This window comes from Anastrepha ludens, chromosome 4 (assembly GCF_028408465.1).
Source record: "Anastrepha ludens isolate Willacy chromosome 4, idAnaLude1.1, whole genome shotgun sequence".
Classification (NCBI taxonomy): domain Eukaryota; kingdom Metazoa; phylum Arthropoda; class Insecta; order Diptera; family Tephritidae; genus Anastrepha; species Anastrepha ludens.
Window position 1 is genome coordinate 95,143,036 of NC_071500.1, and position 24,871 is coordinate 95,167,906.

The window sequence follows — 24,871 nt, forward strand, 5'->3', positions numbered from 1 at the left end:
ACGCCATATGATTGAAGTTTTCTCATCGCATATTTGTCACAACCAATTACCGCTGGCGCCATTTGTTTCAAAACTGCGATTTTCTGTTTATACAAAGAATATTTTAAAATGCAGTTTTTACATTTATTAATAAATACTTAATTTATTTAATTATTATATTTAATTTTAATTTTTTTGTTTTCCATTTTTACTATGGTTCTTAATTTATTTTCGTTTTTAATTTAATAATTCAGAAATTGTTTTTCAGAAAATTCAAATTGAATTTTCATTTCCAAATAATTAATTTCTATAAATTCTTTGTTCTCCGCTATTACGACTTTTTATTATCATAATTTTTTTCCAAAAATTTTCATGTCAGTTAGTCTAAAATAATTGAAAGTTATTCCACTTAATTCATATTAAATCTGGTTTTATTTAATTCACAAATGCAAATTTACAACAAACGTCTGTATTTTTGGTAAAAAAAAATTGTATGCAATTGTTTTTGTATTCAGTCTTCGCGTTCGGAAAATTTGCGTCAATGTTTTATAACTTTAAATTCCATGGAAAAAATAAATTCATGACAAAATGAAAAACAAAATATGCAGCATTACTATAAAAAATCTATACTCTGAGTTGAAAATTTTCGCGTAGGCATCCTCGGTTAGGTTAGGATATGTTGGCAGTCGGTCTGCACGACCAACTCACTTTGACCTTACACGTCCGTTGTGATACAACTGTGCTGCACGGGAACCCCATTCACTTTCCTTCGTGGAACCATTTTGTGGCTCTTATGAAACGCAGAAATGATCCCAACCCTACGCCAGACAGCTTTGTAAGAGAATTGAAAAAGTATTTACCTGCTATCAGAGCTAGAGCTGGACAATTGCAAAGGAAGTGCTCAACTGTTTCTTCCGCATCCTTATCTCTACAACTTCTGCAATATTCATGGGAGAAAATTCCTAATCTCGAGGAATGCCTGCCAAATAGCCAGTGACCGGTTATGCAAGCCTCGACCTTCGAGATATCATCTCTTGAGAGACTAAGCAATTCTTTTATCCTTTTCTTGTTCATTTGCGGCCATAGCAGCCTAGCTATTACACAGCCTGGCTATCCGAGAATATATTTATAGTCATTTTTGTTACGCCATGCGTATTTAAATATGTAGGCACTTCTTTTATAGCTAGAACCTCTGCCTGATAGACGTTGCAGTAATCTGGTAGTGGAACGGATAGTTCCAGTCCTAATTCCTTCGAAAATACTCCATAGCCAACCTTATCATCTAGCTTGGAACCATTTGTATAAAAAATAATAATTCCCCCCTTCTCCATGGCCTTGGTGTCTGCCACTGCCTTCTTGTCGATATACTCGTCTTGAAGAGCCTTTCGAAGGTGAGTAGAGGTGAATAGAGTAGTCTAGGCATCCTCACTGCAAAATTACTAAAAACTCTTTCTTTCTTGTGAATTATTATGTAAATTTTTCTTCACCAATGAATCCAAAAATAATTAAACAGTTAAAAGTAAATAAGCATAAGAAATTGCAAAATACTGCATTGAAAGTTGTTCCGAAAAAAAGTTTCTCCTGAAAATTATTATTTATTACTTTTATATTTTCATAGGTAGAAATATGAAAAAAATCCTAAAATGAAAAATAAATATTCTTAAAAATATTTTACTAATAAATAGAAATTCTAAATACATTTATTTTTATTTTTTTTATTTTTTCTGAAACTAATAGAAATAACTATATTAATAGTACATTTTTCCTTCTAACTTTCGTAAGAGAAACTCGAATTTGACAGGTTTTCATATCAAATATTACTATAAATTCTAAATACATTAATTTTTATTTATTTTTTATTTTTTATTTTTTTTTCGCCTTATCGGTAGTAAATTTTTATACTAAAATCATAACTTTTTAATAATCAGTACAAAACACCTAAAAGTATGCAATCCGCCTCCATTTACAAATCCGTTTGCAGCACATTACCGGCGGCATACTCGCGCTCGACCAGCGCACACATAGGACGCTCATTCTCTAGCACGAGTATTATCTCCTCACCCTCAACACTGGCCGCCCGCATCAATTGCCGTCCATTCAATTGCGGCGCCCCAGCGCTCCCATCTGTTGACACCGTTGTCGTCGCCAACATCATAGCTGTCACATTTTCGCCACCCACCGGCGCTGTGGTTGTCGACGAAGTAGTTATCGACGAGTTATTGTTGGCGCTAGTCGTTGCTACGCAATTCGGTTCGTTTAGCTTGTCATTGAGCATACGTTTTTGACGACGCTTACCGCTGCCTTGTTTGGTAAGAAGACTCGGTTCGGCTTGCAATTGTGCATTCACTTCGCTCTTAGTCATACAGGTGAAAGCTTTGAAAAAACTCTTGCGAAAATTATCGCTGAGGAAAGCGTAAAGTATCGGATTCATAGCTGAGTTGGAGTAGACAAGACAAAATAGTAGCAGGAAAATTAGTATCTCGAGACGCGAGAGATGACTTTGCATGGGATTTGAATTGATAAGAGCCACCTGTGAGATCCAATATGGTAGCCAGCAGAGTATGTAGACGGTGATGACGGTGAGCACAAGTCGTGTAACTTTGCGATGTGAACGCTTCTTTTCTTTCGATTTGTGCTTGGAGCCGACTGTGTGCAGCTTTCGTATGACTAAATAGTAGAAACATAAGATGAAACAGAGCGGCGTGGCGAAACCGAGAAAGAAAGTGTATAGCGTGAAAGTGGTCGCCGAGTGTTTCTTATACGTTTCTGGCCATTCTATGTTACACGACAGATTCACGCCATCTTCTTGGATCACAGTACTCGCATAGAGTATGACCGGTAACATAAGCACAGCCGAGGTTAGCCACGCAATTGCCGACACCATCTTGGCAATGCGTTGTGTGCGCAACTTAGGCGAGGAGATCGGATGACAAACCGCAAGATAACGATCGGCGGACATGATGAGCAAAAAAATGGATGAAGTGAACTGCGTGATCGAAGTGCTCACCATGTAAGCCTTGCACATGAAACCGCCAAAGCGCCAACTACAAATGCGCATTGTGTAGAGCAGAAAGGGTATGCCGATGAGGAAGCACTCGTCAGCGATGGCCAGATTAAGTATGTAGATGTTGGTGACCGTTTGCATCTTCGAGAAGCGTAGCACCACATAAATGACAAGCGTATTGCCGAATAGGCCGACAAGGCAAACGAGCGAGTAGAGTACGAGTGTGGCCAGATCGGCGAAAGAGTTGCGGTGCTCCATGCAGTGATCATAGAAAGTGCGCTTGGGTTCAGAGCGCTGGAAACTTTGTGCAAGCGGATAGGTTATATTCACAGTTGGCGCTTTGCGCGTAGAACTGGTACTTTCCGGAAAGCGTGCGGGTCTCACGTCCAACCACATTTGCTTCATGCCCTGCTGATCGGCATTCGCATCACCACTGATGGTGGCCATTTGTGTTGTACTCATCACGCGTATGCGTGTGACGCTGTGCACGGTGACTATTTCCGCTGCATTTCGCTCACTTTTCTCAGCCACATCAGCTGCCATACGCGCTGTTGCCTCACCCGCTGTTTGTAGACAATTGAATACCAGCAAAGCGCTACTGAAGAAAATCATTGTAACTCCAGTCGACGGTGGTCGCCACATTTTTGTGGTATTGAATACACGAATGGGTTTGTGTTTGATTGATTTGACGTGGATGGACAGCTGACAGCTGTGAGGTGGTTTTAATGCTTTTACGCTTCAATAAAGTATGCGTTGAAGGATATCATTAAAATATTTTGAAGGTTTCCTTTTTGCTGACTTTGACTTATTGTTGTTGTTGCTGTCAAATAATATGCATACGCTGTGCTGTGTGTAGGCGTGTGTGGGCGCAATGAAGCGTTGCTGAGTTGACCTGCAAGCAAAATATCAAATTGAAAATTCAATAAAGTCAGTACTTGTGCAAGGTAGCGTAACTTAAGGCGAATATACGAAATACGGCATGTTGAACTTTAATATTGTCTCAATATTATAATAAGTTAAAGGATTGATAAACGCAAGTTTTGTTTTCCTGCACTTACAAATTTTCGTCAATTCAGTTGCCGCTTCAACTCTTCCCTATTTTCTTGCCCAAGTTTGCACTTCAATGAACACTCATGCATAAATACTATTGACACCATTTCACCTTAAATTAAATTTGCACCTTGAACGTAAGGATGCCAGCGAAGGTTTTTAAGTTTTCACGCCTGAAGGTATGCTATAATGATGCAGAAAATGCCTAATTTGCTGAATTTCACCTTCGATGGAAATATGTATTGACGTTTTTTAAATTAAAAATTGTATACAGTGAGGTATTAGTTCACTAGCGAGCATTGGATTGCCTGAAAGTATGCAACTTTGATTTGGAGTTACTTTTTTGAATATCTATTTAAAAAATTCAGTAGTAGGGCGAAGCAGGTTTGTGTTGAAAATGACTCAATTCGGTTCTAAGCGCTGAGCGCTGCATATAGCGACATTTAAACAGAGTAAATAGCCAGGTTGTAGCCTATAATGAACTAATTCTTAGTCTAAGTCTAATTTTTTGAATGAATCTGTTGACTTTTATGGGTGAAAAACCTAAAATTTACATACAAAATTGCGAAAGTTTATGTAGAAACTAGCGAAATCACATAGATTTAGAGAGCAGCACTTTCCATAAAATTAAAAAAAAAAAAAAAAATGGGAGTGGTTTTCCATGGGAATCAAGAAATTTATTAAATTTTGAGACTTTCACCAAAATATTTCGGAAAAACATGATTTGAAAATACCTTGAAAAATCGATTTTGTATACATAAAATTAGTTTCTGAAAATATGTTTTATAAAAAAACAAAACTCTTAAAATGATTGAAGAGTTTAAGTATAAAATGTGTGCATAAAAATGTTTAAATAATTTATATATAGAAAGAAATAAATGATGAGGAAAAATATTGAAGTCAAAAAATTTAAGTGAACGTAAATTTTAGCAATAAATGAAAATAGTGATGGTTACTGAAATCATACTTTAAAAGTTTAAATTGGCCAGTCATTCAACTGAGTCAATCAAAGGAAATTTTCTTCAGAAGTGAAACGTTCAAGGCAGACAAAGAAAGAGGGAGAGACCCGAGAGAGAATGAGAGAGAGGCCCGAGAGACAATGAGAGAGAGAGAGATAAAAAGCGTTTATCACCCGCACAAGCGCAGCGATTCCAGGACCGCAGTAACGGCACAAACTACCGCAAAGCAATACCAATAAATCCGACCCTGGAATAGATAGCACTTTAAGTACGCACAATCACTAGCCAGGAAATTACGTTATATCTTTTTTCTCTTTCGCGGAACGAAAAACGTTGCATGGCCTTGAAATTTTACTCTCCATTCTCGCTCGTCCACCGACGTCTAAGAAGTTTCCCTTCAAAATGTCAAAAACAGAATCTAACATCTTTTTGTTTTGGCTGACTTTAAGCGACTTGCTTAAAACTGGCTTATGGTCACCATAAGTTGACTGTTGCATAATTACTGCAGTTTAACACCAATATTTTTTCTTTTATGCATATCTTTCAAAAATATGAGAAATACTTTTTTCCTGGTTTGTTGCACAGATCAGTGAACATTCAAAATTCTAGCCAAAAAAAGTAGGTTCGGGAGTCGATGCTCAGGTGAGAAGTACCTCAAGTGTTTTATTGTGTAAAGGGTAAGAAATGCCGCCGAAGTAACGATTTGTATGTGTCGTAGGCGCTGATGCAGGTCTAACGCATCCACATCGTCAATGGAGGCATGAGGCAAGATCAATAAGGACACATTTTAAAAACCCAATTTTTTTTTGTCAGGACAACTAGCAAGTGCAGCACTCAGACACAATTAAGTCCATTGTACTGCACTCGGATGCCCTTTTAATTTTCTTTAAATCTACTCGACCTCCGAAGAAATTTGAGCAGATCTTGTGTTGCTAAGGAGCCCAGGTGATCGCTTCTTAACACATCAGTGCAAAACACCTCAAACTAGATTCAAGCGTAGGCGGGGCAGACGCACAGGAAGTGGTCCGCCGTCTCATCCCCCTCTTTACAAACTGGGCAGAGTACATTGTCTGAGATGCTTACCTTTTCCATGTGCTTCATCCACAGAAAGTGGCCCGTCAGTTCAACTAGCTTTCTGCTGTCCCTTCTGCTTAATAACAGGAGGATTGGCGACAGTCGATCGGACATGACATGACAAGTAACATCAGATTTGTCCATCTGCAGCCTCTCTCAACCTCCCAAGCTCGCTTGTGTCTTGTTGTAACACATTTGCTAACGGTGGCTTTGATGGCTGCAGAAGGGAGTGGCAGAGCGGGTTTCGGGCTAAAGTAGTTGGCCTCAGAGCCCATCTTAGCTGAGGAGTCTGAGGTCTCGTTTCCCACGACACCCACGCGTTCCGAGACCCATGTTAGCAGCAGGCCATTATGTTTACCGACATAGTTCAGCGTGGATTTACATGACTCGACTACACCTGATGTGGTTGGGTGACTGCCTAAGGCCATGAGCGCAGCATGGCTGTCTCTGCATACACGTATAGGTCTGCTTCTCCATCTGTTTTCCGCAACAAAGTTCATTGCTTCTTGAACAGCATACACCTCCGCTTGAAACACAGATACATGCATTCCAAAAGCAAAGTGCAGTTTTGTCCTGCTGGATTCCACGAAGACCCCAATGCCGGAGCCGTGCTCGATCCTGGAGCCATCGGTGAAAATGCGAAAACTGTGTTTGCTGGGCTCATTTTCAGAGTTTGCCAACAATTGAGCCTCTGGCAGTATCACACTGTATCTCTGTTCAAGTACGAGTCGTGCTGGCAGGGAGTCAAGGCGCATGTAGAGCATGATTGAATCGAAGTCCTTGCCTTCTCTGTTGTCCAATGCCGGACAGGGGTAGTACCAGTTCCCATTGTGTTTGAGCCTGCAGATGGCCTTCAAGACCTCTACATGGAAGTGGTGCTAGACCAACCAGAGCATTTAATGCCAGGCCTGAAGTAGTTGGAAAAGCTCCGGTGTAACAGTTGGCCACAGTGCGTTATAGTCTCGATAAGGTCCTCCTGACTCCCACGAGAGAGACTCTACTCATCCAGACAACTGATGCATAGGTGATAATAGGTCTTATCATAGCCGTGTAGATCCATAGGACCTTGCTAGGAGAAAGATCCCACATTTTTCCAAAGACCCCTTTGCAATGCCAGAAAGCTGTCAGCTCAACTGTTACTAATATTTAAGGAGTAGTTGCCGGATGGCAAGGAATTCACGTTTAGGCATGATTTAGCATCACCTTGTCTTGCGCATTCGAAAACTCTTGGGAAATCAGCAAGACGGAAATAGCCAAATGGGTGTTAACTACAGTGCAATCGTGATAGTCCGACATTTCTTAATCCGACACGTTCGGTAATCCGACAACCTCATAACGTCTATGGATGCAATTGGCATTATTTTATTTTGATCAGTCGTAGCAGAGCAGCAGAGGGGGATTGTGTTTTGTTTCCTGGTCACAACGTATTTGTCATTAAATTTGAACGACGCCAGTTCTCCCGCGATTTCTGACGGTGTTGATGTGATTTTTTTTCTGTCTTTTCGTGTCATTAATTGGAACCTTCGGTAGTCCGGAATATTAGATAATCCGACAACGAGTCGGTCCCGTATGTGTCGGACTATCACGATTGGACTGTACTCAGAAGATGCTAATAGAAAAGTAAAGTCATATTGAGATATCCCCAAAGTAAAAGAAATTCTGCCTAGTCGCTTACTCTGCCATCATAGATGCGAAGGAAATGTGACTAAGTGTTGATTAGAACTGAAAAGGTATTCCATTAAAGCTGTAATTAATAAAAAAAAATATAGTTTTTATATAAATAATGGTTTTTATAAATATATAATTGTTTTTGTTTTTAATTATTTGCATCTAATAGCATAAATGTATTTTTTGTGACTGTTCCAAGTAATGCGAAAATCTACTAAAACACTCCGACATTCCGAGCAATTTGGAAGAAGCTAAAAACTCAATAAGAAATTTCGAAGAATTTTACAGTTTCTCAGCGTAAGCCTATCTGCAAAGGAATGTTGAAGTGTTCCCCGTTTTAAAATGCACACTTAAAAGTATGCAACAAAATTTACTGATTGCCATTTAAGCAAACGATTAATCATTCACGAGTATTCAAAATTCATAAAACGCAGTTTCCTAATAAATTTCAATGGAAAAGTGTAAGCCACTTCATGCTTTAATCCACTTTACATGCCTACTTCTATGCAACAAATATACTTAGCTTCTTGGAACTGTATTTCGGTATGAGTGAATGCGTGCTATAACTAACTTACCTAAGTCTCAACGTGCCGCTGTACTCCGTCAAGTGCCACTTAAATTTACATAATTTTTTCGTTTATGTTGTCCATAATTTACTCAGCAGTGAGATAACATAATTTAGTGCGAGTGAAAAAGAAAGTAACTGATTCGGAAGTGTAAAAGTGCAGGCCAAGTTGAAAATTCCAATTAATTTATGGCTTCAAATAATAATTTATTAAAAAGCATGTTTTCGTATTCATTTATTTACGTAAATGAAAATCTCTCAATTTGTGAAAGCAAATATGTATAAGTGTGTTACGGTTAATGCGTCTGACAGCAGGCTGTGGGTGTGTACAAACCGACACCTACAGCCTAAGCCGGAGAGAAAAGTATGCGCTTGAATGCAGTGGTTGGTTTGCGCTATAAAACAGCAAATAAATGTATAGCAAGAACTATGTGTTGTATGTGTATGGGTGTATGTATATGTGCATATAAGTATTATAAGTATATATTTGTATTAGGGTGGTTCAACATATTTTTTTAATCCTAAATCGAAAATTAAAAATTATTCCTCTTCCAAAAAATAACCAAAATTTAAGGGTGCCTCAGAAGCTTAAAATTTTTAATAATACAATCTAATTAATTTTTTTTTTCAATATTAAGCTATTACCCCAAGGATTTTACTGTAAATGCACACATACATATACATACATTAGGTTGGTAAAAAAAAAGAGATTGTCTGTAAAGTCGGTTTACTGACGATAGTTTAGCGTGACAATGTCATAAGAAAATACTGATGCATTTTTCAAAAGAAAATTTTAATTTTATTTGTTTGATAGATATATTGTATGGATATAGGGAAGGAGATTAATGGAATTGCAATGGAATAGGTCAAGTTACATTTACACAAACGTGAAAAATGACGAAACATTTATCAAATTCATGAAAGATATGTTCAATTTCGATTGTGCATCAGATCTTAATAAGTCAACAACAGTAAGAGGCACCATCATCGATTTGACTTTTTCAAGAAACATTACACTCGAAACACTCCCTTTCATTTCGTACTTTTCCTATCATCGTCTTATTCTCAGCAGAGAAATGGTTCATTTGCATGCACACAGGAAGAAGGCATATGCAAATACAAGTATGTGAATTTATATACAAATGCGCATATACATACATATACATACATATATATGCTCACTCAAGTAGGAGAGAGCCAGATGTCGAACGTTGCCGAACGCGGGGGCCGATTGTGCCTCTTTGTCGTTCGTTCCGCGCTCTCGCTTTCAGTTCAAGCAAGATAACGCCACATGAGCAAGATAACGACGCATGAGCAAGGTAACGACGCATTTTTGGGCGTGCAGCCGGCTACATCGAATTATAAGACGTTATCATGTCAAAATGTTTGTTTAATGTTAGAATAGCTCGTCGGCATATTTCTAAGTATGTACAAAAAATATATTACCTCCAATTTTTTAATGATATTTTAAAATGCATCAAACCCCTTGAAGTTTTTCACTTATTTTATGCGAAAAATCTTTTTCTTTATTTTTTTTTCAATCTTAAGCTCACACAGGTAGGAATTCTTGAAATAGAAAAAAAGTGGCATTTTTTTTGTGGAAAAATTGTATTTATGGTTGCCTGAAACCTTCAAAGTATTTATGTATTTTATATGGGAGAAGACACTTTCTCTTACTTGTTTTTAAAATGCTAAGACCCCACTCCCAAGCATTTTTCTGCGTCAAAACACAAAAATTACCAATATTGTTTGTAAAATAATTATACCTATTTGTGCCTCAAGCACATAAAGTTTTTCATGAGGATACAAATAATTCTATATGGGGAAACAATTTGTTTGGCTTTGTTTTTTCAATATTAATCGATTGACGATGGTAGTGGCAGGCTAATCACCTACCCTGCCAGAAAGCGAAAAAAATAGATTAATGAAACCAACGCTAGACTGAGTCTTGTCGAGGCCTTATGATCCCGAATGCAGTAAACAAGGAAAAAAAAAACTTCCAAGAATTTTATTGTATGTGACTAGATAACGTTATTATTATACCTTCTGCTCCAATATGAACGAGACGTTATAAATAAAATGGTCCGCGGATGACATATGGCAAAAATAATTTTTTTGTTTTTTGGTAGGACTGTTATAAGCTTACATGGCAAATTTTAGCATGATATGTCACATAGTTTGTTTTCTGTGCTACTGTAAACAAGTCAAGGTTGGTTAAAAAAAAAAATTAATATTAAAAGAGCGCGAAATATCTTAATTCTAAATCGAAAAAAAAAATGTTTCTCAATTTAAAAAAAAAAAAAAAAAAATATATATAATAAAAAATATATATATAAAGCTCGTAAAGTTTTTTCATGGCTACCCGAATGGTAGTCACGCACCCATTTAAATACGGCAGACGCCATTGTTAAGCTCGTACAAGAAGGAGTTTTTGAAATGGAAGAAAGTAACACTCGTTTTTGTTGTAAAATAACTTATATTTGTGGGTGCCTCAAAGCCCCTCAAGTTTTTCATATATGTAATAGTACATACGAGTACATACTTGATACGAAAAAAAAAAACATTTGGTGTCATAAATTTGTTGCATACTCCTGTTATAACATTATTTTTTAAGGTACTGCTTTTGTGCTTCTCATAAAAGATCGACTGAAAATATCCAACAATTTGTTAACGGGAAGCAATTTTTTTTAGATTAGGTATAATACTTTAATACCTTAAAAATAATGTGCGAAAGATTGAAGTGAATCCGACGACTACTTTTCGAGTTATTCAACAATTAACAAAGGGCGCTCGTGCGATTTGGTAATCGATAGCAAAACTTTAAATGTGATTTGCTCAAAACTATGATTTTTGAACTGGTGATCACTGTAACTTAAAAACCGCTTGGTAGATTTTAATAAAAAGTGAACTGCTTTTGAAAAACATAAAAAACCCGTGGTTGATCGATGGATTTTTTTTTTTCAAAAATTTAAATTTTTGTTTAGTAATTAATGTTTCGTTTCCTCGAAAATCTGAAAAATATTTCCTGAGACCGCCATATTGTTAGTTGTGAAAAAAAAGCTTTGATCAGGCACAAGATTATCTACTTATAAAATTATTATTGTGATGATCATATCAAGCGATAACTTTAACAATTATTAATTTTGATGATGATAAAACAGTATATATTTATTATTGCTATGTTTTTATTTTTGTAAAAAAAAAATATTGAATCTTACTACACCTAACCCCTTAATTAATTTTTTATTTTAGTTACTTTAATGGAGCTCTCAAAAAAACCATAGAATTTAAAATGTTGAAAAATCATTAAAAATATTTGTACAATTTTTTCAACTATTTAAAGTTTTATTTCTACCCATGACTTTTTGGACCACCCTAATTCACATACATCACATAACCGGAAAAGCTCTATTGATTCGTGTTTTTCCTTTACTTTTTGTACGTTGAAAATTATTCGCTGCCTACATACAGGCGCGAGACTGGCAAAGCAATTCATTTAATTAAAATGTCTCAATACGACGCACGAAATATAACCGAATTACTAACCACGTATGTCCGTCCGTACGCTTGAGTGTATGCCATACATATGCAGGTAAATTTATTGCGAGAAATGAAATTCGTGTGAAAATATTGTTATATTTTGTTTTATAGGGAAAATGGGATTCAATATGTTGCATATTTCTATCGAAACTGTTAATGGTTTTTGCAAAATTGCAGCTAGCACACAGATTCATCGAAGGCATACACATTTGGATTTGGAAAGGGTATCTACAATTCATTGCTCACCCTGAAAAGCTGACAAAAGTCAAAGCCTTTGAATGGGCTTCAATTCCTGTTGATGCATTTTTCATTTGCAGATGATTAAACTTTCAAAAACGAATCTGTGGGGCCTCAAACACTTCGATACTTCTTCTTATGTTGGATGATTTTATACTCTCCCACATACGGACAAATGAATATATTTGAACACATTTCATGATTTTTTGTATTTTTATACCATATAAAGAAACAATTTTAAAGTGCTCGCATATATGTGAGAGTGTGTGCCCAATGACGTCACTTATCGGTGCCAGTGACGCACATTTTGGTATCGATTCAATCGCATAAATTTACGCACGCAACGTGACAACAATAGATTCATCCAAAATAATATGAAATATTTTCAACCAACACGCAAATTTGGTGCATCAGTGATTGGAAGGGTTGGCGTGCAAACTACGATTACCTGTGTCAACTGGTGGACCAAGGTAATGTGGAAAAACTCAGAGTTGGATCAGGTCGACAGCCGTTATTTTCCGAATTGGAAGATTGCCTCTGGGAATGGATTGCAGGCAGTTGAAACGGCAATTGAATTTGATATATCCACAGAAGAATTTAAAGCATCGTCACACCGGTTGGACAACTTCCTTAAACGATATGAACTGTCTGTAAGGAGATCGACTACATTGTTTAAGCTGGAAGACAACGAAGTTGTTAAGCGTGCGATTGCGTTTAAGTTTTTGTTGATGACATTGATTTTTCGAAATACCAACTCTTCAACATGATTGCTATGGATGAGAGATCATTTGTGGATGGAAATCAATTAATATAAAGGGTGGTTAAACTTCAAGGGCCGATGTTGAATGTAAACCACACCTAAACTTTAAGTTTTTTTCCGCATTTCATTGAACATTTTCAATTTCAGACTAACTCTAAACTAAATTTGAACCATGGAAAGATACATAATCAAGCAACGCGTTAAGGTTTTTTCGCCTTATTATGAAAATGGGCGTTCAAATCAAAATGCATATCGCGCACCGTGATTTTTTCGGTCAATTTAATCGTCCAAATGCGCGTACAATCGGAAAAATTGTGCAAAAGTTTGAGCAAACCGGGTCTGTAGGAGATATGAAAACACCAGTGCATGCTCGTACAGCTCGTACTGCAGAAAATATTGCTGCTGTTCGCGATAGTGTGGTTGAAGAGCCATCCACCTCAACTCGTCGTCGTGCCCAACAATTGCACCTCTCACGCTCGTCGTTGATATTATGCATAAAGACTTGCAGTTACATGCTTACAAGGTGCAATTGACTCAAGAACTAAAGCCTCTTGACCACTTCAAGCATCGTCAATGGTCAGAATGGTGGCAGGAAATGGCAACAGTGAATGACCAATTTTCGAAAAAAATCATCTTCAGTGATGAGGCATATTTTCACCTCAGTGGATTCGCAATAACCAGAATTGCTGCATTTGGGCGAATGATAATCCAAGGTTGATTGCCGAAAAACCAATGCACTCACAAAGAGTGACTGTTTGGCGCGGTTTATGGGCCGGCGCACAGTGCGGCCGATTCCCGAAAAGCTGGCCAAAACTCAAAAAATTAAGTAATTGATTCAAAATTTCTTACTCGGGGGTTGTCGGGGTCGCTGATTACGAATTTGATCTTAAAATTTTGAAAATCCACCCCCTTCCACCCCTATTGGCCACCCCCTCACGTGAAATAGCGTATATTCCAGAACATATATGTTTTCGGGGTCGCAAGGTAGCAAGTGGTAGCAGCTGAATCTTATTTAATTCAGTAACCATTACTTTTTTGAGTAACCTTTAATAGGTTTCAAAGCAGCATATGACGGCGTTCTATTACTATACAGTTTGAAAACTTAAATTTTATAAAAAAAATTGCAAAAAATGTATCTACGTATTGCTGCAGGTAAAAATTTTGTGTCGATATGTACTAAAGATTTCTCGTATTTTACTAACCTTCCGAAGTTGATTCCATTTGGTTTTGTTCAATTTACTCCATTACAAAATCTTTCAAATGTGTACAACTTTCACTATTCATCGACAGTAATACGATGCTCAAACGAAGGCCACGTTGCGACTGAAAATACATAGGATACTTAGGGTACAGGACGTTGCTATGAACGGTTTTCCACTACTCAAGGCATTACTGTAGCCAACCCAAAGACAAAAAAACTCTATCTAGAAACTTTTTTTTTCGACTTTTGGCCAGCTTTTTGGGAATCGGCCGCACTGTGCGGCGGCATTATTGGGCCGTATTCTTTCTAAAATGAGGCCGGTCAGGCAGTTACTGTGAATAGTGTTCGCTATCGTGAGATGATAACGAACTTTTTATGGCTCGAATCGGAAGATATGGATGTGGACGATATGTGGTTTCAACAGGACGGTGCCACTTGGCACACAGAGCGTCACCTGGCGGTTATTCCGGGAACTTTTTGACCAAGGTGGCATGCAGCAATAGAGTGTAAGTCTAAACTCCCAAGTGCATACTCTGAGAATACCCGATGTTCGGTGATCCCCAGTTTTACTGGGTAGCACAAAAAAAACCGATACGTTACCAAACCTTCTCCCATATTTACGCTTGCATGCTTCACGCACACAATTCCACTCCACTCTATCTCCATTAGCTTGAATTGCCAAAATGCAAATAAATCACAATATGCTCCTAAATGTATGCCAAACACATCGTGTACACACACATTTGCCTTCAACACTTCGCTTTGTCTGTTTACCCGCCATGTATTTCGGCGAATTGCCACAATTCTTGGTATACGTTATGTTGTCTTTTGAAGTTGTATGTGTGTGTGCGTCTCAATGGCATAAGTTTCCACATAGGTGGCATTTTGGCTTGCCTTCCGCACCACAACTGTAACTGGTGGTATTATACTTGCACTTTAAGACGTTGCCATGCGTGAGACGGTGTCAAGCGCATACGCATACAAAGGTAGGTCTCAATAGCTTTCTTATTAAGTGATATTGTTGTTATTGATTTCGGTGATAGGTTGTTTTTATTATTGAGTGGAATGAAATTGAGTTTTTTGTACTCTTAGGAAGTTAAAAGGTTTTCAATGGAATTTAGCAAGTAGTAGTAGCAGTTATCGCACGCATTATTACATAAAACAAATAACATAAACCATCACCTGCCCAGACAAAGTGGGCTTTAATTTTCAACTGCTGTCGAGAGAAGGGGATTTTCAAGGCTTCACTTTTCTTTAAAATCAAAAGAGTGATTAAATAGGGCAACTCATCTTTATATCTATTTAGAAATGCGCAAACTCTCACAAAACTCTCAAAAGTCACAGGCTCCCGCGCATCTTTGCTAAGGAGACTGTACGCCTCGGTGCTCATTGTGTAAAAAAGTGGAAGGAAATCTCGCTAATGTTAAATAAGAAGCCGCTTAACGCTTTTACTTCTGAATCGTTGTCTGTGTTTATACCTCCGGTTTTAGACAATCTTAAGAATAAAAAAAATGTCGACTTTTTTGTCCTCTGTCTTTGTGTCACACGATTTGTATGCTAACTTAGCTCTTAGAGCTCTAACCCAAATACTCTTAATATATTTACTGATGGCTCGTAAATGTTAGACGGAGTAGGGCCAGGGATCTACTGCGCAGCCATTTAACCCCTGACCACTGCAGTATCTTTCAAGCAGAAGTTTTTGCTGTAGGTAAGGCTGCGGAAATAGCATTCGCAAATACATCAAGCAACGCCAAAACATATATATACGTTGACAGCCAAGCGGCGAAAAAAGCAATAAACTCTTATGAAATTTCATCTAAAAATTTTCTAAAAAGCAGGGAAGTTATAGAAAGACTAACCGCAGACAGACGGTTGCATATCTATTTGGGTAGCCGGACATAAGGGCATTGCAGTTAACGAAATTGTAGATGAGATTGCCAAAACCGTGAAAATCATGTGTACACAGAATGCAGATAAATACGTCCAATTCGTACTAGCTCTGTCCAGAATAGAAAGCAGAACTATCGTAGGTATGCTGACTGGCCACAATTTGCTACCGGCGCATGCATACAAGATGGGAATTACAAACAACGATAGCTGCATATTTTGAAATGAACTAGAAGAGAGGAAAATTCTTGAACTCCTTCTATGTTCTTGCCCGGCGTTAGCTAGAACCAGATAAAAATGCTTATGAGCTTTAAAATATGAGAAGTTAGAATGCCTATCGGGGATAGAGCTTCAGAGTTTACCTAGATTCGCAAAGACGTATTACAAGATGCCTACTACAAAGAAACGTAAAGGTCTAGCTGCATCTGGTAACTCTATGGACCAATAGGTCTATGTGATGGCTTTCAGCCAGCCAGGTCAACCTAACCTAGCTCTTATATATATATGTAATTGGCGCGTACACCCTTTTTGGGTGTTTGGCCGAGCTCCTCCTCCTATTTGTGGTGTGCGCCTTGATGTTGTTCCACAAATGGAGTGACCTACAGTTTCAAGCCGACTCCGAACGGCAGATATTTTTATGAGGAGCTTTTTCATGGCAGAAATACATTCGGAGGTTTGCCATTGCCTGCCACGGGGCGACCGCTATTAGAAAAATCTTTTTCTTAATTTTGGTGTTTCATCGAGATTCGAACCGACGTTCTCTCTGTGAATTCCGAATCGTAGTCACGCACCAACCCATTCGGCTACGGCGGCCGCTCTTAGAGGTATTAAATATTTCTCTGCTGATTTTTCTGCCTATGCTATTAGCTTATGGAAGGAAGTCTTCTTAACCAAAATGCGATACCTTTTAAGAACGTACGAGGGGGGTCCAATAAGTGACCGTGTTGGAAATGAAGACACAATATTTTAAAATTTTTTTTAATTCTCAACATAGTCCCCTTTTAAAAAAATACACTTCCCCCAACGCTTCGGCCATTTTTTTAATTCCTCCAAAAAATTGGATTTGTCGAACTCTCCAAAATACGTTTCTGTCTCGGCGATGACTTCTGTTTGAAAAAAAAATTTTTCCGCGAGCCATTTCTTCATTTTAGGGATCAAGAAAAACTCGCAGGGAGGCAGATCGAGTGAATACGGGGAGTGCGGCAGCAATTCACAACGCAGTTCTTGCAGTTTGGCGGCGACAACTCCGGATGAATGTGCTAGTGCGTGTTTGTGGTGAAGCAACACCTTCTTTTTCGCCAAATGCGACCGTGTTCCCTTCAATTTTTTGTGAAAGCGGTCCAATAACTCATCGTAATATTTCCCAGTGATCGTTCTTCCTTTTTCTAAAAAATCCATGAGGATGATGACGTTCGCATCCCAAAAAATCGTCGCCGTGACCTTTCCGGCCGATGGGACTGTCTTCGCCTTCGTCTTCTTTGAAGCAGATTCACATGGAGAAATTCATTGTTTTGATTGTAGCTTAGTTTCTGGTGTGTGATGATGAATTCACCTTTCATCAACGGTGACAACTCGACGTATAAATTCCTTCGGATCTCCCTTAAATTCCTCCAAACATTGCTTCAAAGCTAACAGCCGCATCCGCTTGTTGTTGCTTGTGAGCAATTGCGGCATCTATCGGGCCGACAATTTCTTCATCGCCAACTTATCACGTAAAATATTAATTGCCTTTCCGGTCGTCACACCTATGGCACTGGAGATGAAAAATTGATCTATTATGATAACTCCAAGCGTCGAAAATGTTGGAGCTTGCCAGGCGAACCACGTTTATCGACAGCGAAAAAAATATTCATGTTTCAAAGATTATGTTGTGCATCTGGTGGGAGCAGAAGGTCAGAATGGTATCATCCAAAGGGTTTTCCAATAAGAGGTGTTATTTTGATATTCAATCAATGGCTTGTGTGGCATGTAGCGCCGTCTTGTTGAAAATAAACGTTGTCCAGATCAATACCATCCAATTCCGGCCACAAGAATCATTAATCATCTCTCGATAGCGCAATCCATTCATCGTAACTGTTGCTTCAGCTTCATTTTCGAAAAAGTAAGGTCCAATGACTCCGGACCATAAACCGCACCAAACAGTCACACGTTGAGGATAGAGAGGCTTTTCAACAATTGTTCTTGGATTTTCTGAGCCCCAGATCCGACAATTTTGCTTGTGGAATCATCACTCAAGATAATTTTTCGATGGAATTCAGGATTGTTTTCACGCATTTCAACGACACAATCAGCAAAGACACGACGTTGTTGATGATCGGCCGGCTTGAGTTCTTGTGTTAACTGGACTTTATAAGCCTTAAGACCCAGATCTTTATGCAATATACGGTGTAATTACGTTTGTGGAATGCCTAATTTCAAAGAATGACTAGGAATGGCCAAACCTGGGTTTTCTTCAACACTTTCGGCTGTAACAGCAATATTTTCGGCTATACTTGAGCGACGTGCTGGGGTTTTATTCCTCACATCACTAAATTGTCCCGACAGTTGGAATTTTTTCTCCAATTTCTGTATTGCGGTCCGACACGATGACCCAAAAATGTTCGAGTTTTACGAACCGTCTCTGCCAAATTTTCACCACTTTTATAGTGAATTTTAATAATTTCAAAGCGTTATTTAAGCGGGCGGCCGCCGTAGCCGAATGGGTTGGTGCGTGATTACCATTCGGAATTCACCGAGAGGTCATTGGTTCGAATCTCGGTGAAAGCAAAATTAATAAAAACATTTTTCTAATAGCGGTCGCCCCTCGGCAGGCAATGGCAAACCTCCGAGTGTATTCCTGCCATGAAAAAGCTCCTCATAAAAATATCTGCCATTCGGAGTCGGCTTGAAACTGTAGGTCCCTCCATTTGTGGAACAACATCAAGACGCACACCACAAATAGGAGGAGGAGCTCGGCCAAACACCTAACAGAAGGGTACGCGCCAATTATTTATTTATTTTTTTTTTTTTATTTAAGCGTGTGTCGTTCCATTTTTATTAATGGCGTAGTTTCTACTTGTCAAATATCAAAAAATGACAGCTTCAAAAGTGACATCTACGGAAATATCGGGCTATTGAGAATAACACCTGTTATTGGAAAACCCTTTTTTATGAACTCCTTAAACCATCTGAAGCCATCACTAGCGATCGTTACCGACTGCAGCTAATGCGTTTGAATCGAGCTCTCAATGAAAAGCGGCCAGAATGGGACGGTAGACATCACAAACTGATTTTGCTGCATGACAACGCCAGGCCACACGTTGTTTAAGCGGTCCAGAAATATATAGAGGGTCTGAATTGGGAAATCTTGTCTCACCCGCCGTATTTCCCAGACATTGCACCTTCGGATTACCATCTGTTTCGATCAATGCAGTAAGTCCTTATTGGAGAGCTGTTCAATCCTTATGAGAGCATCGCAAACTGGCTCAATGAATGGATGAAGAACTCGATTTTTTTGGCAGAGGAATTCAAATGCTGCCTGAAAGATGGAGTAAAGTTGTAGCTTCCAATGGCACATACGTCACATAATATCCTGTATTATTTCATTGTTTAAATAATTGGAAACTCAGCCAAAGAAAGGACTGAATTTATTCCCATACCTAATATTAAAGATTGGTTAAGATTCAAGGGCCGGTGATGATTTTAAATAAAATAAAATTTTTTAGGAAATTATTATCATTTCTCTTTATTATGCTAATATTGATATAGTTCAATTACGAATGAAACAAAATATCGCTGAAGCATAATTGAGGTTCTATTCCGTTAATGTGTCGAATTATCTCATCCTTTATTTCTTGAATTGTTACTGGCTTATCGACGTACACCTTTTCTTTCAAATAGCCCCAAAGAAAAAAGTCCAACGGTGTCGTTGATGTTTAGGTGTGGTTCACATTCAACATCGGCCCTTGAAATTTAACAACCCTTTATAATATAATGTAATATAATACTAGCGAAGGTTATAAGTGTGTGCCCTCTTTTACCGAATTCTTCAACCAAATACAACAACAAAAACTTGTAAATTTTGAAGATTTATTTTAAGTAATAATTTCAATAAATACGTCTCGCAAGATAAGGCTGCACCAATAGAGCTGCTAAAATGGAGCTTTGTAGTAGTTGTGTGGCATGCAACATTTCCTTTTACCGCCACCACTGCAGCAAATTTGTGGAACTCACTACTGTCAAGCACACCACAATTTGTTGTAACGATTTGCATTAAATGCAATTTATTTGATTGCCTCAGCAAACCAATATAAGCTCTTTTGTTCTTGTTGTAGCTGTAGTTACAACATTGCAACGGCAGCTTTTTGATATCTTCGTTACAGTGCGAGATGTGCTTGCGATAGAAGTTGTTTGATGTTGTTGTTGGAATAGAGCGCTTTCCCCATAGCTCTCATAGCTCTATTGTTCTCCACACCAAACGCCAATCCCATTCAATTGCCACTCGAGTAATTTAAATTTGTTGCAAATGCACACATTTTAACTGTACTAAATAGCGGCGCCTAACTGCAGTGGCATTTGCGTGAAAGCCGAAAATCGAGAACCGCAAAAGCAAGAAATGCTAGAAAAAAAAAGAAATGTTGCATTGCGGCACTTGCGGCCATTAAGTTGCCACTTTGTTTGAATGTGGCAAACGAAAATCCTATTTAACACGCCTTTTTGCAACATAACAGCTATTGTTGCTACAAACATGCAACCACAGAGACGACGAATGCTGCGGGAAGCACAAAAAACCGAAAAACAATAAAAACAACAAGAGCACAATAGAAATTCTAATAGCATTTCGCGTCGTCAGCATGAGTGGCAGTCAATGGGGCAGGAAGCTCATCGATGCTGCCAACCGATATGACGCTGTAAGTGCCAATCAAGCGCTAGTTGCACACAACAATAAAAACAATACAATGACACTCAGCATACCGACAACAACGGCAAGCATTGTGACAGCAATAGTCAACAACGTAACGGGATATCACAAAAATAATTTTAGTCCTTTTGCAATTTCAACAGTTTTGCATGAAATGAAATCGAATCAAATCAATGTTGCAACATTGCTTTTGTGGCAGCAACTATGTTGCAATGTGCGGCAATATGCTTGGCTATGTGGAATATACGAATGAGTATGCGGCAAGTGGCAAGCAAATAACTAGCCCAAAAAATGGAGTAGTGATGGCCGATGAAATGGGGGTGTTAAAAGTATGGCAAACGGCTAATTAAATGCAACATTGCAACCAAAATTGCAACTCGCGGAATAAGAATTACATAACAATATGCGGCACGTTGCATATGTAATGAGCAACTACAACTAACCAGTTGCATGATAACGAAGCTGTTGGGAAAATTTGTAGTTGGATAAGAAAGGCAATTGGAGTAAAAAATTAAGGATTAGTAGTAGTAGATTAGATTATATTAGTTTTGTCGGGGGTTGCATAAGTCCAAGCATTCAGTCAGGAAGCCATTGTACTACACCCGGATAGATTTCAGTAGAAAGAAAAGAGAGAAGGGAAAGATAAAATGTGGGTGGGAAGACGGAAAAATTAGTTTGAGGTTACTCTTCCACAAATCTTTTGGATTCATTGATGAATCTTAAGAGACCCGGAAGAGAAAGGGTATGCACTTTATTACACCCATTAGTACTCTCAGGCCCTTTCTGCTGAGTTTTAGGAGGTCACTATTTTTCTGTTTGGTTCTTTCACAAAGCACTTGGCTACTCTGCAGGAGCCCAACTAGACCAACGCCTTCTATAGGTAAACCTCATGAAGTCGTCAATCCATAGTTGAATCGATGCAGAATAGAAGGGTTCAGAGCCCAGTGGTGTGCTTGCAGAGCCTTCGTTAGTCAGTTTATGGCTAACTCGTTCCCTGTAATACCACAACGTCCAGGCACCCAAATAAGACTAACTTTATTGTGTTTTGCAACGCAGTTCATTTTTGTCTTACATTCACGGACTAATTTCGAAGAGAAGCGTGCGTTAGCAAGAGCTCTCAGTGCAACTTGAGTGTCACTACAAACCACTTTTTCTCAATTAGCCGTGATTAGTAGTAATAGTAGGATATCCATTTATTTTTCAGAAATTGAAAAAAAAATATATATAAAAAAAAGTTCACACTTTATTTTGCTTATAATATAAATATGTATTATTATTATTGATTGGCTATTTGTGCACTGCGACCTGAATAGATCTATTGTGCAGCCATGTAGCCTACTCCAACAGTTTTAGGCTATTAATAAATCCTAAAACTTCTGTAGGCATAATTTCTACCAGGAGGTTTGGAGCTATAGCTCCATTTCCCAGGTAATTTAGTCTGAGTCGTGCCATTGCTGGGCAGTCGCAAAGAATGAGTTCTACTGTTTCTTGTGCCTCTACAGGAAACGTTTTCTATCGTACCTATTTTTTTCATGTGATAATTAAGTTTACATTGTCCTGTTAGTAGTTTTATGCATAGGTTCAAAATTGCTTCTGCCTTTCTCCGTTCTGGATCTATGAGTCTTACCGATTGCCGCATGGCCGATTGAGCTATCCAGTAGTCGATTAGGCCTCTTTATTCCTGCTCACGTAGAAAGGCACTTTTGAAACTGCTATTTACCCCGCAGAAAGGTTCAGGACCTCTAAAGGGAGTGTTGGCCCCCTTTTTCGCTAAAGTGTCCTCAATTTCATTCCCTTCGTGCCCCTCATGTCCCGGAACCCACATCTAGGTAACAGAGTTTCTTGATGCTAGGGTGTTGAGGATTTTAAAACATTCCCAGACCAACCTTGATTGTAATGAGAAGCTATCCAGCGATTTTAGAGCTGCTTGACTGTTGACTTGACTTGAGAGAATGTTAATATTGGCATCGCGCGTGTCTCTCCGTAGACATTCTCTGGCACACAGCTCTAAGGCGTGGACCTCCGCCTGGAAAATGGAAGTAGTTTTTCCCATTGCAACTGCTTTTTTGAAATGTTATCCGACAATTCCAGCCCCGGCACTACCGTCCTCCATTTTGGACCCATCAGTAAACCATACCTGTGCACCCTGTTTTAAGGATATTTCATTGTTTCTCCGCGCTGAGCCATGACCACTTTTAATTTCTTGGATAATTCTAGTTTCCTTTTCATCTTGTCGTGGGCTGTCAGGCACCGAGAGTTCAGGATTGAACCCAGAATCCTTACATGTCCTGCAAGATTGCCTTCTATGAGATGGAATAGATTAGGAAGCCTTAGAGCTGCACTTATTGCCGTCCCTTTGGCTACAAGATGTAGTGGAATGAGTCCAGTGACCTTTCCTAAAGCCGCTGTGGGATAGGTTCGCATTGCTCCCGTTACGCTCAGACAGCTATTCTAATGTAAAGTGTTATCTGAGTCTTAGTTTGGTCTACTTTTGGCCCCCAAATCACAGAGAGACCTATGTGAGCATTGGCACTATTATTGCCTTATAAGACCATGCCATCATCTTTAGCCGCAGACCCCATGCTTTACCGTAAAGCCTTTGGCATATGTACATATATTACTCTCAAGGCTAAATATGTAAATATGTTCATAACACATGACAATTTGTCGTCTGCCATTTTCCTTACATGAATATAAATAAAATAACCAATTAGTTAAACTCCACTATCAAGTAATTTGTATATCGTAAAGCTGAATACTAGAAACCCTTAAATTTTTCTCCAATTTTCATCGTTTTCTCCATTTAATGCGCTTATAACTTCTTTTTCTGTTAATTCCGATTTTTCTAAATTAATATTTCTAAGCTCAGCGAGTACAGGATACTCTCCAATAAAATGCTGCACATTTTCTTCTTTGTTCAGATTGCAAAGGCTGGATACTTTTGACGCGTTTCCGAATTTATTGGCATTTAACATAAGCAGACCGTTAAGATATCTTCAATCCGCATTCCTTCTTTTATGTAGGTTGAACCCTTTGTTTGGTATAAGCATTTGTATATGCGTGATGTACTTGCAAGTGCCTTTTCGCTATGTTCTCTGGTGTGCTTGGCCTTTAACTTTGTCAGCAACTGTATGCAAAGACTGTGCCACTGCGTACTATTAATACATTCGTGGAAGGTTAATCCGAATTCTGAGCCCATTTAATTATGATATTTATACCAGAAAATGTTTTTTCGTATAACATCATATCAATGGGACATATGAACGTGAGGAGAGGTAAAGAAGATATACCTGCAACATAGAAGATATACCTGCAACCATGTCTGCAGCAGACACGTGAACGAGGAAATCAAAAGATACTATTCTAAACAATAAGGGAAAAAAGGAATATGTAATGATTGAAAGATTAACGAACGAGAAACCCAACAAATCAATCCATGAATCAAACGCAGAAAGTGGCGATGGATAGGTCACACATTAAGAAAACCACCAGATGGCATCACGAGAATGGCAGTGGACTGGAACCCGCAAGGGAGCAGAAGTTGCGGTCGACCAAAAAACACTTGGAGAAGGCCGATGCTGCGCGAACTAGCGGATGCTGACATCTCATGGGACGGCGCAAAAACAACAGCACAGAACCGTGTACGATGGAAGAGTCTTGTCGAAACCATATGCTCCCGAGAGAAGTGAACAAGAAAAAAAGAATGCAATGATTAAGGACTTATTATCTTAGACGGAAGAGTAGTTGGCGATGAGGAGGGAGCATTAACTTTTATGGGCGCACTGGGAAACTCGGTCAATGATTTATGTGCCTTATCGTTAGAAAGCTTGAGTTACATTGAAAGGATTGATGTTGAAAACAAAGTATGGTCCGATTACATGTCAATTAAGTTATCTCTAAGCGTAGATATGACATCTTTTGTAGGTAAAAATATGCGCCTGTTACACAAACTTAAATTAAACACAAAGCATATAGATATTTACAAGCAGAACCTAAACCGAAACCTGTTTAAATTAAGCAGCCAAGCAGAGTTTATTGGTTTTGAAA

General features: G+C 38.6%; 1 protein-coding gene across 1 annotated transcript in view; it reads right to left on the reverse strand.

Annotated features, from left to right (window-relative positions):
• Positions 1-1,931: 1,931 nt before the first annotated feature.
• The window catches only part of LOC128860262 (somatostatin receptor type 2-like), a 77,211-nt gene continuing 54,271 nt past the window's right edge, over positions 1,932-24,871 (reverse strand). The window contains exon 2 of the mRNA XM_054097675.1: positions 1,932-3,875. Within this exon, the coding sequence (XP_053953650.1) occupies positions 1,943-3,625 (1,683 nt within the window). The 5' untranslated portion in view covers positions 3,626-3,875 and the 3' untranslated portion in view covers positions 1,932-1,942. The remainder of the gene's footprint in view (positions 3,876-24,871) is intronic.